This window comes from Dermacentor albipictus, unplaced genomic scaffold (assembly GCF_038994185.2).
Source record: "Dermacentor albipictus isolate Rhodes 1998 colony unplaced genomic scaffold, USDA_Dalb.pri_finalv2 scaffold_31, whole genome shotgun sequence".
NCBI classification, from domain to species: Eukaryota; Metazoa; Arthropoda; class Arachnida; order Ixodida; family Ixodidae; genus Dermacentor; species Dermacentor albipictus.
The window spans coordinates 731350-749001 of NW_027225585.1; the positions used below are offsets into that span (position 1 = coordinate 731350).

Here is a 17652-nt window from a genome sequence, read left to right on the forward strand (position 1 = left end):
GGTACTTTACGCCTTTAAAGCACCTCGGAGCTTTCGACTTGCCGATGACGAGCATTGGCAGTTTTTCTGTCCCCGACATATTGCTGCCGACCAAAACAGTAACTCGTTCCTTACTGTGTTTTCCACCATGGAAAGGGTCTTCTCTGGCATAAGCTTTAAAAAAAAGTCCGGTCTCGCCGCAATTAAATATGTCGTCCGGCGAGTACTCCCGTAAGAACGACTGCAGCTTTTCACAGCGGTAGTCCGCAACAACGCTCAGGTCAACAGCTGCACTTTCGCCACACAGTTTCATAAAATTAAGATCAGCACGCTTTTTGAAGTTTTAGCCAGCGATCGCTGACCTTAAATCCCTCAATGCTCATCTGAAGCGCCATCGTCTCGGCTTTCTGTTTGAGGAGGGCACCGGAGACGCATTTGCTGGCCACTGTTGACTTCAGCCAAACAAGGAGGGCCTCCTCGAGCTTTCGATAGGTGCCTTGGCTTACATTTTTCTGCCGACACCCAGCAGACTTTCCCGCTGCCTCCAAAATCTTTTGCTTGTTTTTCATGCAGTCCGAAAGAGTATGTTTGGAAATGTTAAACTCTTTTGCGACATCTGCCTGTGATCGGCGACCTTCGACGAACTTGATGATTGCCACTTTCTTCGCCATCGGCATTTTGGCGTACTTGCCTCCGTTCATCGGAATTCTCGAGGCCGACAACATAGATTTCTTCTCCATTGTGAATTAGCATGCTTGGCTAAGCAGTACACACAGCGCAGTCGTCGGGAAGTTGTCACACCGACTTTGTTGAGTGCTGCCACGTTGCACAAAAAATTAAAAGTTCCGGAAACAGCGTCTTGAAGCACTGAAGCCGATTCAGTCAAATGCGAGCCACAGTAGCTTGCTACTGCTAAGCTTGTCAACGCCCGGCAAACACAAACAGGCAATCGAAGGAACAAATGAAAAAAAAAGCATTGCGTTACGGCAGTGACGCTGTTGCGGAAGCTGCTAGCATGTAGCCTCAACCCAGCGTCCGAGTAGCAGAGGAGCCGCCATGCAAGACCAGCACCCGTTTCGAGACTACAGGATAAAATATAAACAAACAAGATGGCGGCGACACAGCTCAAGATGCGCGGCAGTTGGCCCGGCTGACGCTTGGAAAGTCCGAAAAATCGAACAGCCCTCCCTAGAGTGTCTGAAATTTTAAGCCACACAATACATTGACTTTATCAGGTATGTCCTGCGGCCGGGAAAAAGTCAGAAAAATCAAGCATGTCCAAAAAATTAGGCGCCCGAAAAATCAGTCGTCGACTGTGATTTGTTACTATTTCTTTGCATGTGTTCATGAATGCAAAAGCTTTTTTGGCAGATCAGCGATGCCATTGTAAACACACTTCACTTTTAATAGGTGTTCCTGCCATCACTGTTTTCCAAGCACTGTTGTTCTCGAGCGCTTGAATTTATTTCGCTTCACAGCAGACAACATTGTCGTGGCCACTGGTGTTCGTGCAAGCGTAGGCTGCACAGACCGCCGGCATGATTGGCCCACCACTTCAATTGATGCTGCGCACGTTGACTACCGCTCTACATACGCACAAAGGAATGCAGGGTCGAGCGAAGCAGATTGTGACGCCACGCACGCAGAAACAAGCACGGTCAGGCATGGTCGTGGTGACTGCGAAGGAACGGAACACCAGTGTTGACGTCACTATGCCGCGGTTTCCCGTCTCCGCTGACATCGTCAGCGCGCGGTGATTGAAGGGGGGGGGGGGTGCAACAGTGCAATTTTAGCCGACAATTACGGCACGACTAAGTGAAAAGTCCCCCCCCCCTCCAAATTTTACCTGCATAGTTTATAAGGTTCCCGCATCCGTATATGATCGTCTTATTGAATTCGGCACACTCTTCAGCTTCCCGTTAATATGCAGTTGGCAGTTGTGCACTGATTATCATCAGCAACACAGCTTTGCTAGTTGTCGTATGCCTTTTCAACAATCTCCATCAACAGCACCTAATCGTTGCCAAATTCGAGACTGTTTACAACTTTTAAATATGCTGCTTCCCCACAAAGTGATCCTATGCACTTTGGCTGTTACGAATTCAAGGCCAGGAGCGGGAGCTACCTAACGTTGCTTTGTTTTTTACATGTGCAATGACATTCGAATTCCACTACAGAACATTTCAGCGATAAGTTGTCTTGTCCAATGGATTCAACGCAGTGAGACATGGTTATCGCATACAAAGCCTTTGAAATTGGTGGTACAAAACATCATGCCTGTGTTTCTCAGGAGACTAGCATTAAAAATGTGATTGTTGGCACATGCGTGCACATAGCACAACAGAAATGTTATCAGGATGCTCTGCACAGAATAAAATAAACAGTACTCATTCTTGTTTCACATATTTCTCGACATGGTGGCTTCTGTTGCATTGAGATTCATGTATACGTCAAGCTCTATCTCGCAGAAGATTTTGCCGTGACGTGTGACATGAACTACATCTAGATGCCGCTTTCATCCCTCGGCAGAATGCTTCTTGTTGAAGCCTCTTTCAAAAACATGCAACAAACAATGTGTCAAACAGATATGAATTAGATGAATTGTGTAAGGGCCTGTACTTGCTCAATCTGCCTTTTGCAGGAGGTCAGATAAGGGTGGATGGCCGGCCAAATGCCTTGAAAAATGTGTGGACTTTTTGAGAAGTCTGACAAGGCAAGGCACGTGGAACACTAGTCAAAACATACACACGTGCTTTTCAGGGCGTCTAGCCAGCTGTCTACCCTTGTCTGCCTGCGTACAGAGGATGGCGCGATGAGCAATTACAGGACCTAAAATCCATGAAGTTTACCCGTGATGACCATGAGCTTCACATGAAGTTTACCATTTCTGAATGGCTGTGAAAGGCACCAACGTCTACAACTGCCATTTTTCAATCTATTCATTTGTTGATGCTGCAAATACAGTGTCAGGATCACAAGAGAAAGAGAGAAAGAGTACAAAGCTACAATGTACGAAATCTGAAAACACCCATGTACTTAGGCGCACGTTAAAGAACCCCAGGTGGTCCACATTCGCAGAGTGGCCCACTACGGCGTGCCTCGTAATCAGATCGTGGTTTTGGCACGTAAAGCGCCAGAATTTAATTTAATTTTCAACTAAAGTGTAGGCAAACTGGCACTAATGCAGAGGCTATATGTTGGGCTGCTGAGCTCGAGGTTACGCGTTTGGTCCAAGCTGTGGTAGCTGATCCATTCTGATGGTGGCAGAATTGCACAATGCCCATGTACTTTGATATACACGAAACATATATTACAAGACATACCGTATTTACTCGCATAATGATTGCACTCGCATGATGATCGCACCCCTAAATTGATCGGTTTTTTTCTTTCCCGTGTAATGATCGCACCCTGAACATGTCACAGCGTATGTCGTGTGCCAAGTCTAGCTAATGATGATCGCACTTACCTCCTGTCAAATGCTACGCAAACGATTCTTGAAAACATAACAAGAAGTCTGCATGCACCCAACATTCTTAAGCAGATGCGATCACTTTCTGTACTTCCATGAAAAACAAAAACTACAACCAAGCTTGCCTCGGCTTTATTTGTAGGCATCATAATGGATTTGGTCAACAGCAACAGCATAAAGGGTGCCTTTCGATTCCTCTCGTCTGCACTCGTGGGCACGCAACAAATCGCGGACGGCAACGATAGTGGCCACGTTTACACTGATACGTTAGAAATGTACCCTATTCATACGCCGACGCTTGTAACGCAGCTAAGATATTCGCCCACCCTTAGTGGAAACGTGCCATATTAGGATAACAGTGAAGACATATGTCGCAGTTTCCACAGCATGCCCGCTATGGGTTTCTGTGTCACTGGCACCTAAGCGTGCCCATCTCTGTTTCTGTCCTATCAAAGTGGACATGGCTATGTCGCAAACATGCCGATATTAACATTATTCATTACTGATACGGAAGAAACTGTTTTAATGCGCGTAATGCACTCACGAGAAGAAAAATAATCGCGTTCAGCGCGTTCGGCTTGCTCCGCCGGCCGTCATTTTTGTTTTGGTGTCCCACACGGACAACGGCAGCCGCCTGCTTGTCACCGCGCTGCAAATGCGGGATCAAAAACAAGTTTCCTTTCGTGGGAATATAACCCGTACAATGATCGCACCCCTGGATTTGCATCAACTTTTTTGACAAGAAAGTGTGATTATGCGAGTAAATACGGCATATAATCATATGCGAAAACTTTTTCTTCTGCCTCACTCATTCTGTTTTTGCAGAACCTTCATTTTTAAGTCAATAAGGCCCTTTTTTGCTTTAACGTTTTCCATTATTTGTGCATGTTCTACCTGCCTTTTCTCAAGTCTATCCTAATGATCCTCACGAGCGAGTTCCATGTGAAGTGCATGGTCTTCGCGAGTTAGCTTCATCTTGAGCAAGTGCTCTTTCCTTTTTCTTTGAGCATCTTTTGTGATTGGAGCAAGCCGACCGCCAAGTTCACTCCTCCCAGCATCATTCCTTGTGCAGGATGACCGGCTTGCGTTTATCCGCCGGCGGGCTGTGGGCACAGGCGGCACAGGCGGCACAGCAGCTGGCGGGGCTGGAGCTGGTGGGCATCTAGCTAGGGGTGATGCTGGCTCTGGTACAAGCTGAGCAGGTTCAGCATTTGGTGGCGCTGCACGTTGCAAAGCCCCTGCTTCGTCCTGGTTTTCAATGTCCCACTGCCAGGAGTCATCATAGTTCATGTCGGCATCTGCAACGTTATTGCAATCGGAGTTGACATTAGTGTCGTTTCCACAGTGCTTGTACCTTTTACAATCCACTTTTACGAGTGCGCTGTGAGCTATACAGACATTTTTGCCTTGCTACATAATGCACCGATGTTGAACAAAATACTGCACTGTACTTACTATTAGGACATATTAAAGAACTTGACACAATGTAAGCCCGTGAGCACACAACAATACAGCATGTTCCTGCTGGTGCATCCAGCTGAAGCAGGTTGAATGAAACGGAGACAGTGATAACTATGTGGTTGCATTCAAACTTTTGCATACAAGCCGCTCATCCTCATATTAGGACTCATTCTCTGTTTCATGGGCCATGAAAATAACTAAACCAATGGTGTCTAGGCTGACACTCAATGCTGGCACTTATTTGCATCACAGGTAGGCTTTCTGTGTATATTGCTTGATGACGGTACGTAATAAACAGGAAATTATGGGCACTATTGCATGGGAAAAAGAGGCGCTTTAGAAACGCTGGAGAGATTTGCCCGATAGCAAGTCTACCTGCTATTCCACACGCATGTGGCAACAAATGAAACACACGTATGACCACAAACACACAGCATATGCACCCATGAACATACACAGCTGATCATATATCCAGTACACGACACAACATGGTCAATTTACAGTTATCTCCACAAGGCATAATCCCTCTCGTATGTTCAGTGCAGATAACATTATGACATCTCTTCTGGATGCAGACAGTGCAAGAGCATATGGATCCATGTGTACTGTACATTGCACACATACAAGTTTGGCGATGTAACCACTCCACTGTAAAAAATAAGGGATTTCCGTTTGCAACACTGACATGAAAACAATGAAATAATGCACAAATGCAACTGCAAGAATCAGTTTTGGAAGCCTTTGAGACAGAACCAATGACTGCATCATTCCTCGTTATAGTGTCCATTATACCAAAACAAAAATAAAACCCGTCCTGCTCTGCTCCAACCTCATCACCATGATGCCCAAAAGTAATGTGAGCATTCCGACATTAAAAGTAGCTTAGTTTCTTGCAATACTGCTGTGTCAAATGCGTAATACAGAATGGGTTGTTCATTAGCCACCTGCAATGCCTCATTTGGTGCCTTTCTGTATTAGCAAATCTAGTTTCCTAAATAATTAGTACAGATAAATTATTGCACATTAACTCATACTCACCATCTGCATCAGTGCTTCGTCCCGGCTGTGACGAAGCCAGCAGTGCTGCTACAGCTGGCGTCGGCTCTGTGCCAGGCCCAGTGCAGTACAATGCGTTGGCGGGCTAGTTGGTGCGAATCCATGAATACTTAGTTTAGCGCAAAAACTAAGTATTGCGCTAAACTAAGTATTCATGGATTCGCACCAACTAGCCCGCCAACGCATTGTGCTGAACTATCTTTCTTCTACTGTGGGCCCTGATATTTGTGTGTCTGTGTCATCTCCTGATCCTGCTGTTCTGGTCAGTCACATAGCTTTTGCTGTGTGCCGTGCAAGGATGCTTACGTTCTGCATGAAGAATGGACATGTTCCCCAAGACGTGGCGAGTCTCTTCGGGAACGTCAGGCCTTCCGTCGGTCACGTGCGGCGAATGTGTCGGATTCTTCGTTCTGAAATTTGGCGGCAGGTACGCCTTCTGTACGACTGGTTGAGAGCTGTGTGCCACTCGCGCGATGCACCTATTGTGGCCGAGAAGAAGTTTCGTTTCTACAGACGTCTATCAACTCAGACTACAGAATTCTGGTGGACACAGCTGCTGCTACTCCTCCGGTCCAGACTCCCGCGCAGAAAGGAAACAACGCAACCTGTCACCGCTGGTTTCCAGGTACTCGGTGACGTCAGGCTTCCTGACGAAGTTGCTGCATTGTTAAAGAATGGGCCGAAGTATAGCACGGAACCAAGAATTCCTGCACATGAGCTACTGGCTTTGAACAGGCGCATCGCAAGGAAAGCAGAACTAGAGGACCAGGAGCGGTGCCTCCTCGATGGGGTGGACTGCCTTCGTAGGATCGTCACCGGGAGCGCGCCACCTTCGACAGCTGTTATCAAAAGGACAGTATCTTTCTTTAGAGACAATGAACTTCGGCTGTTACTGAGTGACAAAGAGGGCGGTTTTGTGATAGCTCCGTCTGCGGTCTTCAACAAAAAAGCCATTGAGGCTGTCAACAAGAACTTCATTCTGGCAAATGAGAAAGCTCAGAAGGTAAAACGCAAAGCCATTTCTTTGTTGGAAAATATAGGCCTCACCAAGATTGTGAAAGATGTAAAACAATGTAAGGTGCTTGCTCTAGAGGTTTTTTTCACTGCAAAAACGCACAAACCGGATGTGCCTTTCCGTACAATAGTCAGTGAAAACAACTGTTGGCAGGTTTTGGTTAGCCGCTTTTTGCAAAAACAGTTGAAGCATTTAACTATTGACGATCCTTATGGCATAAAGGATTCTTTCGATGTTGTTTCCTTTCTGGAAGACAACCATTCAGTAGCCGACATTTTTTCTGTTGACGTAGAAGATCTTTACTATTCGATACCACATGATGAGCTATTTCGCAGTGTGATGACGTGCATCGAAGAAAGCGGCGAGGTAGATTTTCGCAATGCGACCGGGTTGTCTTCGGAAAGTTTCATGTCCCTTCTCGAATTTTACTTAAGTGCAACTTTTATCCAGTTCGAAAATAACCTTTTTATCCAGAAAAATGGTGTGTGTATTGGTTCATGTGTGGCGCCTGCTCTTTGTAATATTTTTTTATCGTTTGTAGACCGCGCTCTTAAGAGTGCCTTAAACAATGACTCGGTTCGAATTTTTAGATATGTTGACGATTTTCTTGTTGTGATAAAACAGACTAACAACGAATGCTCCGTGACGGTAGCTGATATTTTAACTCTGTTCAATGACAATGGCAAAGGTTTAACTTTCACACATGAGCTGTCTAGGGACGGTAAACTCCAGTTTTTAGATTTGCAGCTATCCTTACACACAGGCCACGCCTGTTGGATGTACTCGCCACGTGCACGTAAGGAACTTTTACCTTACGCGTCTGCGCACTCAAAGACTGTGAAACGCGCTATTGCTTTGATGTGTTTAGAATCTTCCTTAAAGAAATCTTGTCATCACTCTGCGAACATGAGTTTCAGTGCACAGTTAAATAGGCTGCAGGCTGCTGGTTACCCAAGTGTGGTGGTGACGTCAGTCTCGGAGGTTTTGCTTCAAAAACTGAAAGGGAAGCGGCACAGAAGTAACTGCATCACACAAAAGAAGAGGCCTGAAGTTGTGCCGTATTGCCACAGAGTGGCTCACAATCTAAAGAATGTCGCCAATAGATACCAAATTCCGGTAGTGTTTTCCGCTCCTCAGAAACTGTCAATGTTATGCAGCCGTATTTCTAAAACAAGTAAAAAACCTGATTGTGAAAAGAACCACGTGAAGTTTGTAAATTGCAGCGTCGGTGTGGTTTATAAGATTCCCTTATCATGTGGCAAAGTGTATGTAGGGCAGTCAGGCCGCTGTGTTAACGAGCGCCTTAGAGAACATGAGCGATCCATACCAACAGGCACAGGTTCCAATCTGGCTCTGCATTGTAAAACATGCAAGTGAAAACCCCTGTTTCATGATACCACGATTTTGAAGATGAGCCGTGACACCACCGCCCGAGAGTTATCGGAAGCATTTTTCATTCAGTCATTGGGGTCACAGTGCATTAGTGTGCCTTCCTTAACCTTGTACAGCGCTGAATTTGGTTTTTTGGATTCTGTCGCATGAGTGCGCTCTTGGGATTGGTTGTTGGTGGCTCCACCGCATGGTGCTCATGCTCACTGCGCATGTTCCTCTTGTTTGAGCGATCTATAAAGGAGTGACGCAATAAAATGATGTCAGTTGAGAGTAGCGCCTTGTCCTGTCGTCTTTCTTGTGTCTGTCGTTTTGCGCTAAACTAAGTATTCATGGATGCCCAGTGCAGTCACTGTCAAATGGGTTGACAAGGCGTGTGGCCATGTGAGTTGCCACCGCACCGACCCTGAGCAACTCATCATTCATGTGGCGTCCCGCCGGGGCCCCACCACCTTTGAAAAGCAAATATCAGCATTAGCAAAATTTGACGATCACTAAAAATTCTACCATACCTCTTCAGTTCCACTGCTTCGAAAATACTGGCAGAAACATATGCACACATCATGATGTAGCTGCCTTAAGTCATTTTGGAGGCCTGCTTGCTGAGCACAAAGGAAATACAGACACAGGTCGCCGTGCTCACACGCACATAGCACCAGGCATATACTAATGAACTGCAACTGTGCCCAAGTTTTCCTTGCCCCACGACAAGCATACGACAAGCCTACCCACAAAGCTAGTTGATGGCGTTCGCCCAAGGACTGCATTAGCACGCTTTGCAAACAAATAAGGTAGCGTTTCTTTCACAGCAAGATGTCCTTTGAGGTAGCAAACGACGCCTTCAAGAAACCAAAACATTAGCGAATTTGCCGTTCGTGCAAGCGTGTCGCGGAAAACAAACATGCGTAGGCACATCCTTTGTTTGCCTGCATGTTACGATCAACCAAGTTTACTGCAACGTTATTTTTGGCGATGAATTTATTATGTCCTCGCCACTGTTCCGTATGCACACGCACAAGCTGTTGCAGAGTGCGCTAGAAATCAGCTGTAGTGATGGCTTCCCGTGCTTTCATCAAATATATATAGAAGCAAGATGGAGAAATTTCGGCACATGAAGAATAATGCTCACCTGTTTTGAATATCTCACGCGTGTCTTCGGCTTTGGCACGGCGCCACTTTTCTTTCAGGTTGTCCCAACACTTCTTTAATTGCTTGGACGTTCGTGGCCGCACGTTGTGGCGACTGTTAAATTCTTCGGCCAACTTCTCCCCCGTCTTGTTCTTTGCGTTGATGGACACCGCATCAGTCCTTTTACACTCAAGCACATCGCGGTGCCTCTCCATCAGATCCATCAGGATGATGCGCTCTTCGTCCGTAAAGTTAATTTTGCGCCGCTCCATTCTCAACGCGGTTTACCAAAAAAAGATAATACTACGACTATTTAAACAACTAAACTGATAAAAAATGAGTAAAATAATACACAGCTAATTATAAATAAGCAAGAAAAAGTGAAGGAAGTAATAACAAGGCAAAACAAGACGGACGAAGGAAATACAAACAACATGGACAAAACCAATCTGGAGAAGACGGTACAAAAACGTGTGCTGCGTCGAGTGGTTTAGACCAACGTGGCCAGGCGTAAATGGCGGACTCACCAAAAACGGCGAGCATTTCATAACGTTTCATCAAGCATTTGTACATTATTTATGTACAGATGCTTGTGTGCATGCCATTATTGCTTCCTTATAATAAAAGCAGTTTAAACGTCGTCAAATTATATATTTCGTAGCAAAAAATTCTCTAGCCTCGCTCCCAGGTAAAACACTTAAGGAGTGAAGGGTGCCTTTCATAAGGCACACTTATGGCGCGTTAAGGTGCGTTTTCGCAACGCACCTTGTTCTTTCCTTATACTCATACTTTTCTCGTCCTTTCATAAGTGACCTTATCGCGATAAGTCAAGTTTGGTTTGTGAATACGGGGGTTAGTCTACCTAGACGATGTCATTGTTTATTCTGCCACATTTGATGAACATCTCAGACGGTTACGGTGGGTCCTTCATGCCATACGGTCCGCTGGGCTTACCCTAAAACCTGAAAAGTGCCACTTTGGCTATGAAGAACTACAGTTTTTGGGCCACGTAGTAAGTCAAACAGGAGTCAGACCTGATCCTGAGACAATCGCAGCCGTCGCAAAGTTTTCAAGGCCTAGGGACGAAAAGGCAGTCAGACGCTTCCAGGTCCTATGCGCATATTACCGGCGATTTATTGCGGGTTTCGCACGCATCGCCTCACCGCTCACCTGCTTAACCAGAGAAGATGTCACGTTTGTGTGGGGTGAGGAGCAGGAGGCGGCATTTAACGAGTTGCAGCACCGTCTACAAACTCCGCCTGTTCTTGTCCACTTTGACATGGATGCGCCGACAATGATCCACACGGATGCCGGCAACGTAGGTCTAGGCGCCGTCCTTGTTCAACGGCAAGACGGCGCTGAGCGAGTGATCGCTTACGCGAGTAGAACATCGTCACGTGCCGAGTCGAACTACTCCACCACACAGAAGGAATGCTTGGCTGTAGTATGGGCAGTTACCAAGTTCCGCCCGTACATATACGGCCACCCAATTCAAGTTATAAGTGACCACCATTCTCTCTGTTGGTTGACCAACATGAAAGATCCATCTGCACGTTTGGCACGCTGGAGCCTACAGCTTCATGAGTACAACATGACAGTGGTCTAGAAATCGGGAAGGTAACACTTAGACGCTGACTGCCTTTCCAGGTCGCTGATCGAGTCGTCAGGCGGAGACGATGATGAATCCGCAGGTTTTTTGGGAGTTGTTCATGCGGCCACCATCTCTCAACAACAGCAACAGGACGAGGAGCTCGCGTCACTTATTGATTTCTTAGAAGGCCGCACCACAAATAAGCCCAGATTGTTCTCAAGGCACGTGTCATCATTCTGCCTACGCAACAGTGTTCATTTTAGGAGGAACTTCTCTTCAACAGGGAAGAGATATCTGCTAGTCGTCCCTAAACTTCTCCGCAATCAAATTTTGCAGGCTTGTCATGACGAAGCTACCTCAGGTCACTTAGGCTACACAAGAACATTAGCATGGATCAAAGAGAAGTATTACTGGCCACGGCTCGCAGCACAGGTGAAGCACTACGTTCGAACGTGCCTTGACTGTCAGCGAAGAAAAGTGCCACCTACGAGACCTGCCGGATTATTACATACCGTTCCAGTACCGGAAACACCGTTTGCACAAATTGGGATGGACCTTATGGGCCCTTTCCCAATATCTGCTGCCGGAAATAAATGGATCATAGTTGCGACAGATTACCTCACACGATATGCTGAAACCAAGGCACTTCCTAGCAGCACAGCAGCCGAGGCAGCACAGTTCTTCATCGAAAACGTCGTCCTGAGGCACGGTGCTCCAGCGGTCATCGTAACCGACAGGGGAACCGCGTTCACGGCTGAACTTTTGCGAAATGTACTCACCCTCAGTGGCACGGCACCCCTATGAAAATGGCCATTGCCTTTATGTTTCCTTTATGTTTCCTTCTTGTGTCCTATGTGACCTTTATGTTTCCTTGTCCTTTGTGTGACCTCCAGGATGTGAACTTTGTGTGTACTACGTGTTTACTCATCCTAACGTATACCTCGAGGAAGTTACCTTTATTATGCCTCTAGGATGTGTCCTTTATGTTTACGGCAGGATGTTAACTGGATGTGCACTATGTGTTACCTGAGTGTACACTTGAGTGCACATGTAGGTAACATAGAGTGCACATAACAACTGTCTTTACATATAATATAGGCAGATCTATCTGTACTGTGTGACAGGCATTGATACACTCAGCAGTCATTGTAAGTACTAAATCTTGACTTATGCTTTCATTTGGTCCAAGAAAACAACCCTTATTATAATTCTTGTAGGATGTGTCCTTTGTGTTTACGGCAGGATGTTACCTAGGTGTGCACTTCAGTACACACGTAGGTAACATAGAGCATATAGTGGGCGAGTTGGTTACGATTCATCGTACCTTTAGCAACAGCGAAAAAGCAACGCGGAAACAAGGAACACTCCGAAGAAACAGCGCCGTCTTGTTGTGTTTCTTCCTTTTGTCCGTGTCGCTTTCGCGCTGACCACAAGTACGAGTAACTGCTGTGTCGATATTAGCACGCGTAGAAGCAGGGCAGCGCGGATCCCGTAAATGCTTGCTTGGGCGTACAACTGAACAATTTATAATTGTGAGTTGGCTAAGTATGAAAGTTGTGTGCGGAGTATGGCCGTATTTGATTACGCGAGCATGCAAGCAGTACGCCTGTTTCACTTTGGCCGAAGTTCCGCTGCCGCTGCAAGCCAGCTATCGCCACATTTTGTCGCCTTCATTCCTTACGCTACGAGCAAATATGGTGCCACCTATGCAAGATAAAGCCTGACATTCTCAAAAACACGCCACTGGGCACCATAAGAAGCGTGTATATGTGTTGCAATTCCGATTCTGATCGGTAGGCGTCACAGCTCTCGCGGCTGCCCTAGAGTTACTGTATATGCTACCGTAGGTAGCAGAGTTGCGCGTAGGTCCGCCATCTTGCCTGAGAAGCAACCAAGTCTATGCGGCGAAGCCGCACTCCGTTTTTGCAGGCGACATGCCTAGCGTATCGTCGATCGACCGTGGGCGCTTTTGCATCGCTTGTGCACCGCTTTTCCGCCTAATAGCAAACAAAGCGCATCGAAACAGCTGACTGGATTGGATTGCGAAGAAAAAGGCGCTGCCCTTTTTTAGCGCGCGGCGTAAGATGCAGCACGTATATCAGTTTTTTTTTTTTGGAGTTGCATTCACCTGCGCACTTTCTCCACCCTAATAACGTATCGGCACTCGCGTATCTAGAATAGATTGTGTATTCTATATACGCCGATCAGATGCAGCATTCGTGAACCGCGACGGTAACGATTAGATCGCACCGAATAAGCTTAAGGAATATGGTGATGTTATTTTATAGATTCCGGAAATCCCACAAAATTTTAGTGCGAGAAAGCCACTTCACAAGGTAGTATAAGGTTCGAAATAACATAGCGTATTAAAAACTGGACAAACTTTAGTAATTGAGATAAACAATCAGATACTTTAATAACTTTCCTTCGCTTGAATACTGCTTGGCACTCAGGTTTTGTTTCAACAGAGATAAATAAGCTACTAAGGGCAGTGCAGTGCTCTTTTAGCATGTAAACAGTAACAAAAAGTACCGAGCCGCAACTACCTCTTTTTTTGGCAATAACATCACAATGCGAATTCCAGAGAAAACAAACAAACACTAGTATATGCGCGTGCTAATTTTTTGATATAGCGAGCTTTATCAAGTGGTGCTCTTTTACAAAAAGAACTGTACTAAATATAATGAGGCTCATACTTGCTTATCTGCCATAGCTCTCAACATGTAGCCAGTCTAAAATATTACTGGTGAATCAATGACCAACCATTGCTATTTCGACTCTGGTACCCCATTAGATCTTGTGTAGGAACATATCCATCTACCGCAAGCAATGGATATCAGCTACACCTGCAAGTGTGATTTCATTATGTGCCTTTTCACTGCAGGGATTCCAAAAGTAGCCTTCTGTGGGAGTGTAGCGAAAGTTTTTCTCACAGGATTGACATAGCTACATTATAGGGAATAATTCAAAACACAGTTAGGCCCTTACCGTATGTTAAATGACGACATTCATTCCTCTTGCATCCTGGTTCACATAAGCTGTAGTAGATTAAATATCTTTACTTAGTAGTAACCTCTTTCATTTTCAGAAACAACCCAAGCAGTGCATAATCATGAAAATGTGAGCTGGCTTTTTTACGACACTTCTGTGAAAGCAGTGTGGTGCATCACATGCAGACAACTGGTAATTCCAGCTAAATATTCTATATAACTCTACGTGCTTCCATTATTTAAAGAACAATCCAGACTTGCAGCAGCTTTTAATATTCCAGCTGTGAATTTTTTAGCACAGCCCAAAAAGCACGTAGCTGTTAGTCAATCAATTTCATTTCATACACACTTGACGCAATAGGCAGTTGACTGAAAATTTGTTTGTTCAGGTGTCTTTACCTGAACACCCTTCACTAGTTTTACAAAGGAAGAAAAACAATTACTGCAGTAAGGTGTCACGAGGCAGGCCGCCGAAACAAGCGTGAGATGCGCTGCGCACGTTGCGTTGTTGCTACGCAGCTAGCACGCACGTGGACGGCGAACGGCAAGATCGGCCGGATTGGATTTGAATTTGACTGGCGATAACTTGTGTCAATCCAGTTCGCTGCAGCGGCGGCGTCGGGAAATACAAAAATTGGCCCGAACATCTGCTTCTCCGCAATGCACGGTTGCTTGGCTACCACGTGATGACGTTCCTCCAATAGAGGCGCTAGCGGCGTGATAAAACAGACGCGCAACTCTGCTACCTGCGGTAGCACATACAGTAACTCTAGGCTGCCCGCACACCGTGCGCCATCCCAAGCGACGGAACAGCACATGATGCGCGCTGATTGGCTCGTGTCCGCCGACAAACCACAGGACAAGCGTTCGCGCATAGTTCGTCTAAAATCTCTGCATATACTTTAAAAAAACAAGGCAGCGCACCAAGACACTTTAAAATCAATAATTTGTGTTTAAATACCAGCCTTCCTTCCAGCAACGACGTTTTTAAATCTCGAAGGCCGTGCTTTTCCAAAATGCACGCCCTAAAGAAAAATGTAGATCTCGGAGGCTAAATTCACGTTTTAACCGCAGTGCGGCGCTGCCGCAGTGTAACGCTTGACGGTGAGCTGGGTCACGTTGTTTTGCTGTGAGCGGTGAGAGTGTTCGTTACACAGTAATTTAATCATATTTTCGAAGTGCCTAAACAAACTGTGATCCGTACCGTGTGCATTAACCATCAGGAAACCTCTGGACTCGTGTAACGCCATTAGTTCGCCTTATGTTTCGTGTGATACGCCAGTGTCTTGCGTACTACAGCGCCCGTCCGAGCGGCCTTTGTTCTCGCCTGTCCGCGTTCGCTCGTGGAATACCTGATACTGTGGCTTCGAATTATGGTGCGTGAAAGAATTTGTTGACAGTTGTGCTTTCGTGCGCTGGTGTTCATCGGCGATTCAACAGTGTTCGCGCTGGAAAGAGTGTCGTCGCGTGGTGCCTGCGAGACGAAGAAGCCGTTTGCTGACCACATTGAAGGTAAGCAGATCTGACGCTTGCGCGCATTCTCGCAGCTTTTGGTTCATGTAGTAAGCTTTGTGGAACGACAACAGAACACTTTCTGAGCGTACGTTGACCATGTTGCTGTGCACATTTAGCAAAGCGTTTCACGAGGGGAGTTTCCGTGAAATGTATCATTTCTTACCGCTTACTTGCTTTATGGAGTGATGTGCTACCACCGCCGATTGTTGGGACTTAATGGGCAAATATTTACGTAAACGCTGAAAGTTACTGTTTTCTCGGTAGTTTCGCGGCAAGAAATTCTTCCGTAGATATGAATTTCCGCAAGTTACGTTTGTAATGCATGTCGATGTGTCACGGGCATCGCGAGTTGGCACGCGACTGCGATGTTTGACACTTGAACAGGTATTAGCTTGTGTGAAGATTACTTTATTGATAGTGTTCAGATTGAAGTGCAGCTTCGCGAGAACTTGTCTGCATTGTTTGTGTTCTTCGACGTGCTCGTGTATTTGTCTTCTATATTGTAGGGCAAATGTAGACCGACATTACAACAGCGAAATTTCTTTTTAATCGAGGCATCTCAATCAGACGCTCGTTTTCATTAATATTTTCATCCGAAGAACGGGATGTGAGTTCCTGCGATTGTTAAAGACAGTGGTTTGTAGCACTGCCTAATAAGGGATGCGATTTTCTTGCGATGCTTTGCGCTCGATGTTTGCCACTCTTATAACCCACCTTTCACGGCTGGCTGTTATAGTTAATAACGATAGCGGAATGTCGGTCAGATCAATGAGTAAAGGAGTAGCATCGGAAAAGGGATCGCTACAAAATCGCGGTCTAGGTTTTAGACCCTTCGTAATCGATTGTTCATTTGATTTACTAGATCTTTAAGTTTTGGTGATAATTTCCCATGTAGTCTGATGTTTGCGGCTGGTTTTATTCCCGCCTGAATTTTACCATATAACAGTGTAACCACTTGAGATATAACTACGAGACATCTGTACAAGCAGGCACACAAAGATTTGTTTGCCAGTTGCCTACTCCTATAGGTCATGTACTACTTAGCAGCTGCTGCAGAAATGTTTAAAAAAATTTGTGAGCAATTTAATACCTGAGTGGACTGGCAGCTCAGTCTCTTTCAAACAATTAGTTAAAAGCTTCTGTGTTGCCCTGATGTTTTTATGATCTGTTTTTGACTTCTCCACGTTTCTTCGCTATGTGCATACAGGCCAGGCTGTTCTTGCCTAAATGAATATTTTTGAATAAGTGAAAAAGATTGGCTTTTGTTTTGTTTTTCAGGTGCCTTGTGAGCTCTCACCCAAGCAACACATTCCAGAGGTCTGCTGTGAGCAGACGTGGCAAACTGAAGTAACATTCAGATAGTCCAATAAACTGTTCGTAGTTTCAGACAAACTTTTGCAAAGTATAGTCAAAACTTTCTTTTAAAAGTGCAAGCACTGATCCAACCTGATCTTTCCATCCAAACATTACATATTATATTAGTCACAAAGACATAACTAGAACAGCAGCACTGCAGTGAGGAACGTACAGTGGTTCTCCAAGTGTTATACTGAAATAATCTATGAAGGCTAATTAGTTTGCAATTTTAGAACAAATTGTCATGAATTTCTGTGCCATAGCAGAGTTTCAATCCATGCGCTGCATCATGTAGGGAACAGTAACCTTACAATGAAAACCAATGCAAAACTTTTTAACTCAGGAAAAATTTATCAATATAAAATGTGTACACGGAACTCTTCATCTATGCATGTCTACGTAAAATACAGGATTTAGTCACTGCGGCCACATAAAGGATGCATAAAGGTAGGACACACGAAGGAAACATAAAAGCAGTGGCCAAATTTCAACATGGAGGAAACATAAAGTACGTTAACATAAGGGATACATAAAGGGAGGACACACGAAGGAAACATAAAAGCAGTGGCCAAATTTCAACATGGAGGAAACATAAAGTACGGTAACATAAGGGATACATAAAGGGAGGACACACGAAGGAAACATAAAAGCAGTGGCCAAATTTCAACATGGAGGAAACATAAAGGATATTTCCTCATGT

The 17652-nt window shown here is 45.3% G+C and overlaps 1 protein-coding gene and 1 long non-coding RNA gene across 2 annotated transcripts; one reads left to right on the top strand and one right to left on the bottom strand.

Annotated features, from left to right (window-relative positions):
* Positions 1 to 8702: 8702 nt before the first annotated feature.
* On the bottom strand, positions 8703 to 9772 carry LOC135909905 (myb/SANT-like DNA-binding domain-containing protein 3). Its single transcript, XM_065441920.1, has 2 exons — positions 9502 to 9772; positions 8703 to 8824 (listed from the first exon to the last, which is right to left on the bottom strand). The coding sequence occupies exons 1-2, from the start codon at positions 9770 to 9772 to the stop codon at positions 8703 to 8705; spliced, it is 393 nt and encodes a 130-aa protein (XP_065297992.1).
* A 5413-nt stretch (positions 9773 to 15185) lies between these two features.
* On the top strand, positions 15186 to 16988 carry LOC135909879 (uncharacterized). The gene is made up of 2 exons (XR_010566827.1): positions 15186 to 15593; positions 16875 to 16988. It is a non-coding gene; the product is annotated as an uncharacterized lncRNA (long non-coding RNA).
* Positions 16989 to 17652: the final 664 nt, after the last annotated feature.

Excerpts from the sequence above, each read along its gene's own strand:
- LOC135909905 (XM_065441920.1), bottom strand. The coding sequence starts at position 9,772 with ATGGAGCGGCGCAAAATTAACTTTACGGACGAAGAGCGCATCATCCTG. Across the intron at positions 8,825-9,501 it reads GCGTGAGATATTCAAAACAG|GTGGTGGGGCCCCGGCGGGA; the intron begins GTGAGCATTATT and ends TGCTTTTCAAAG.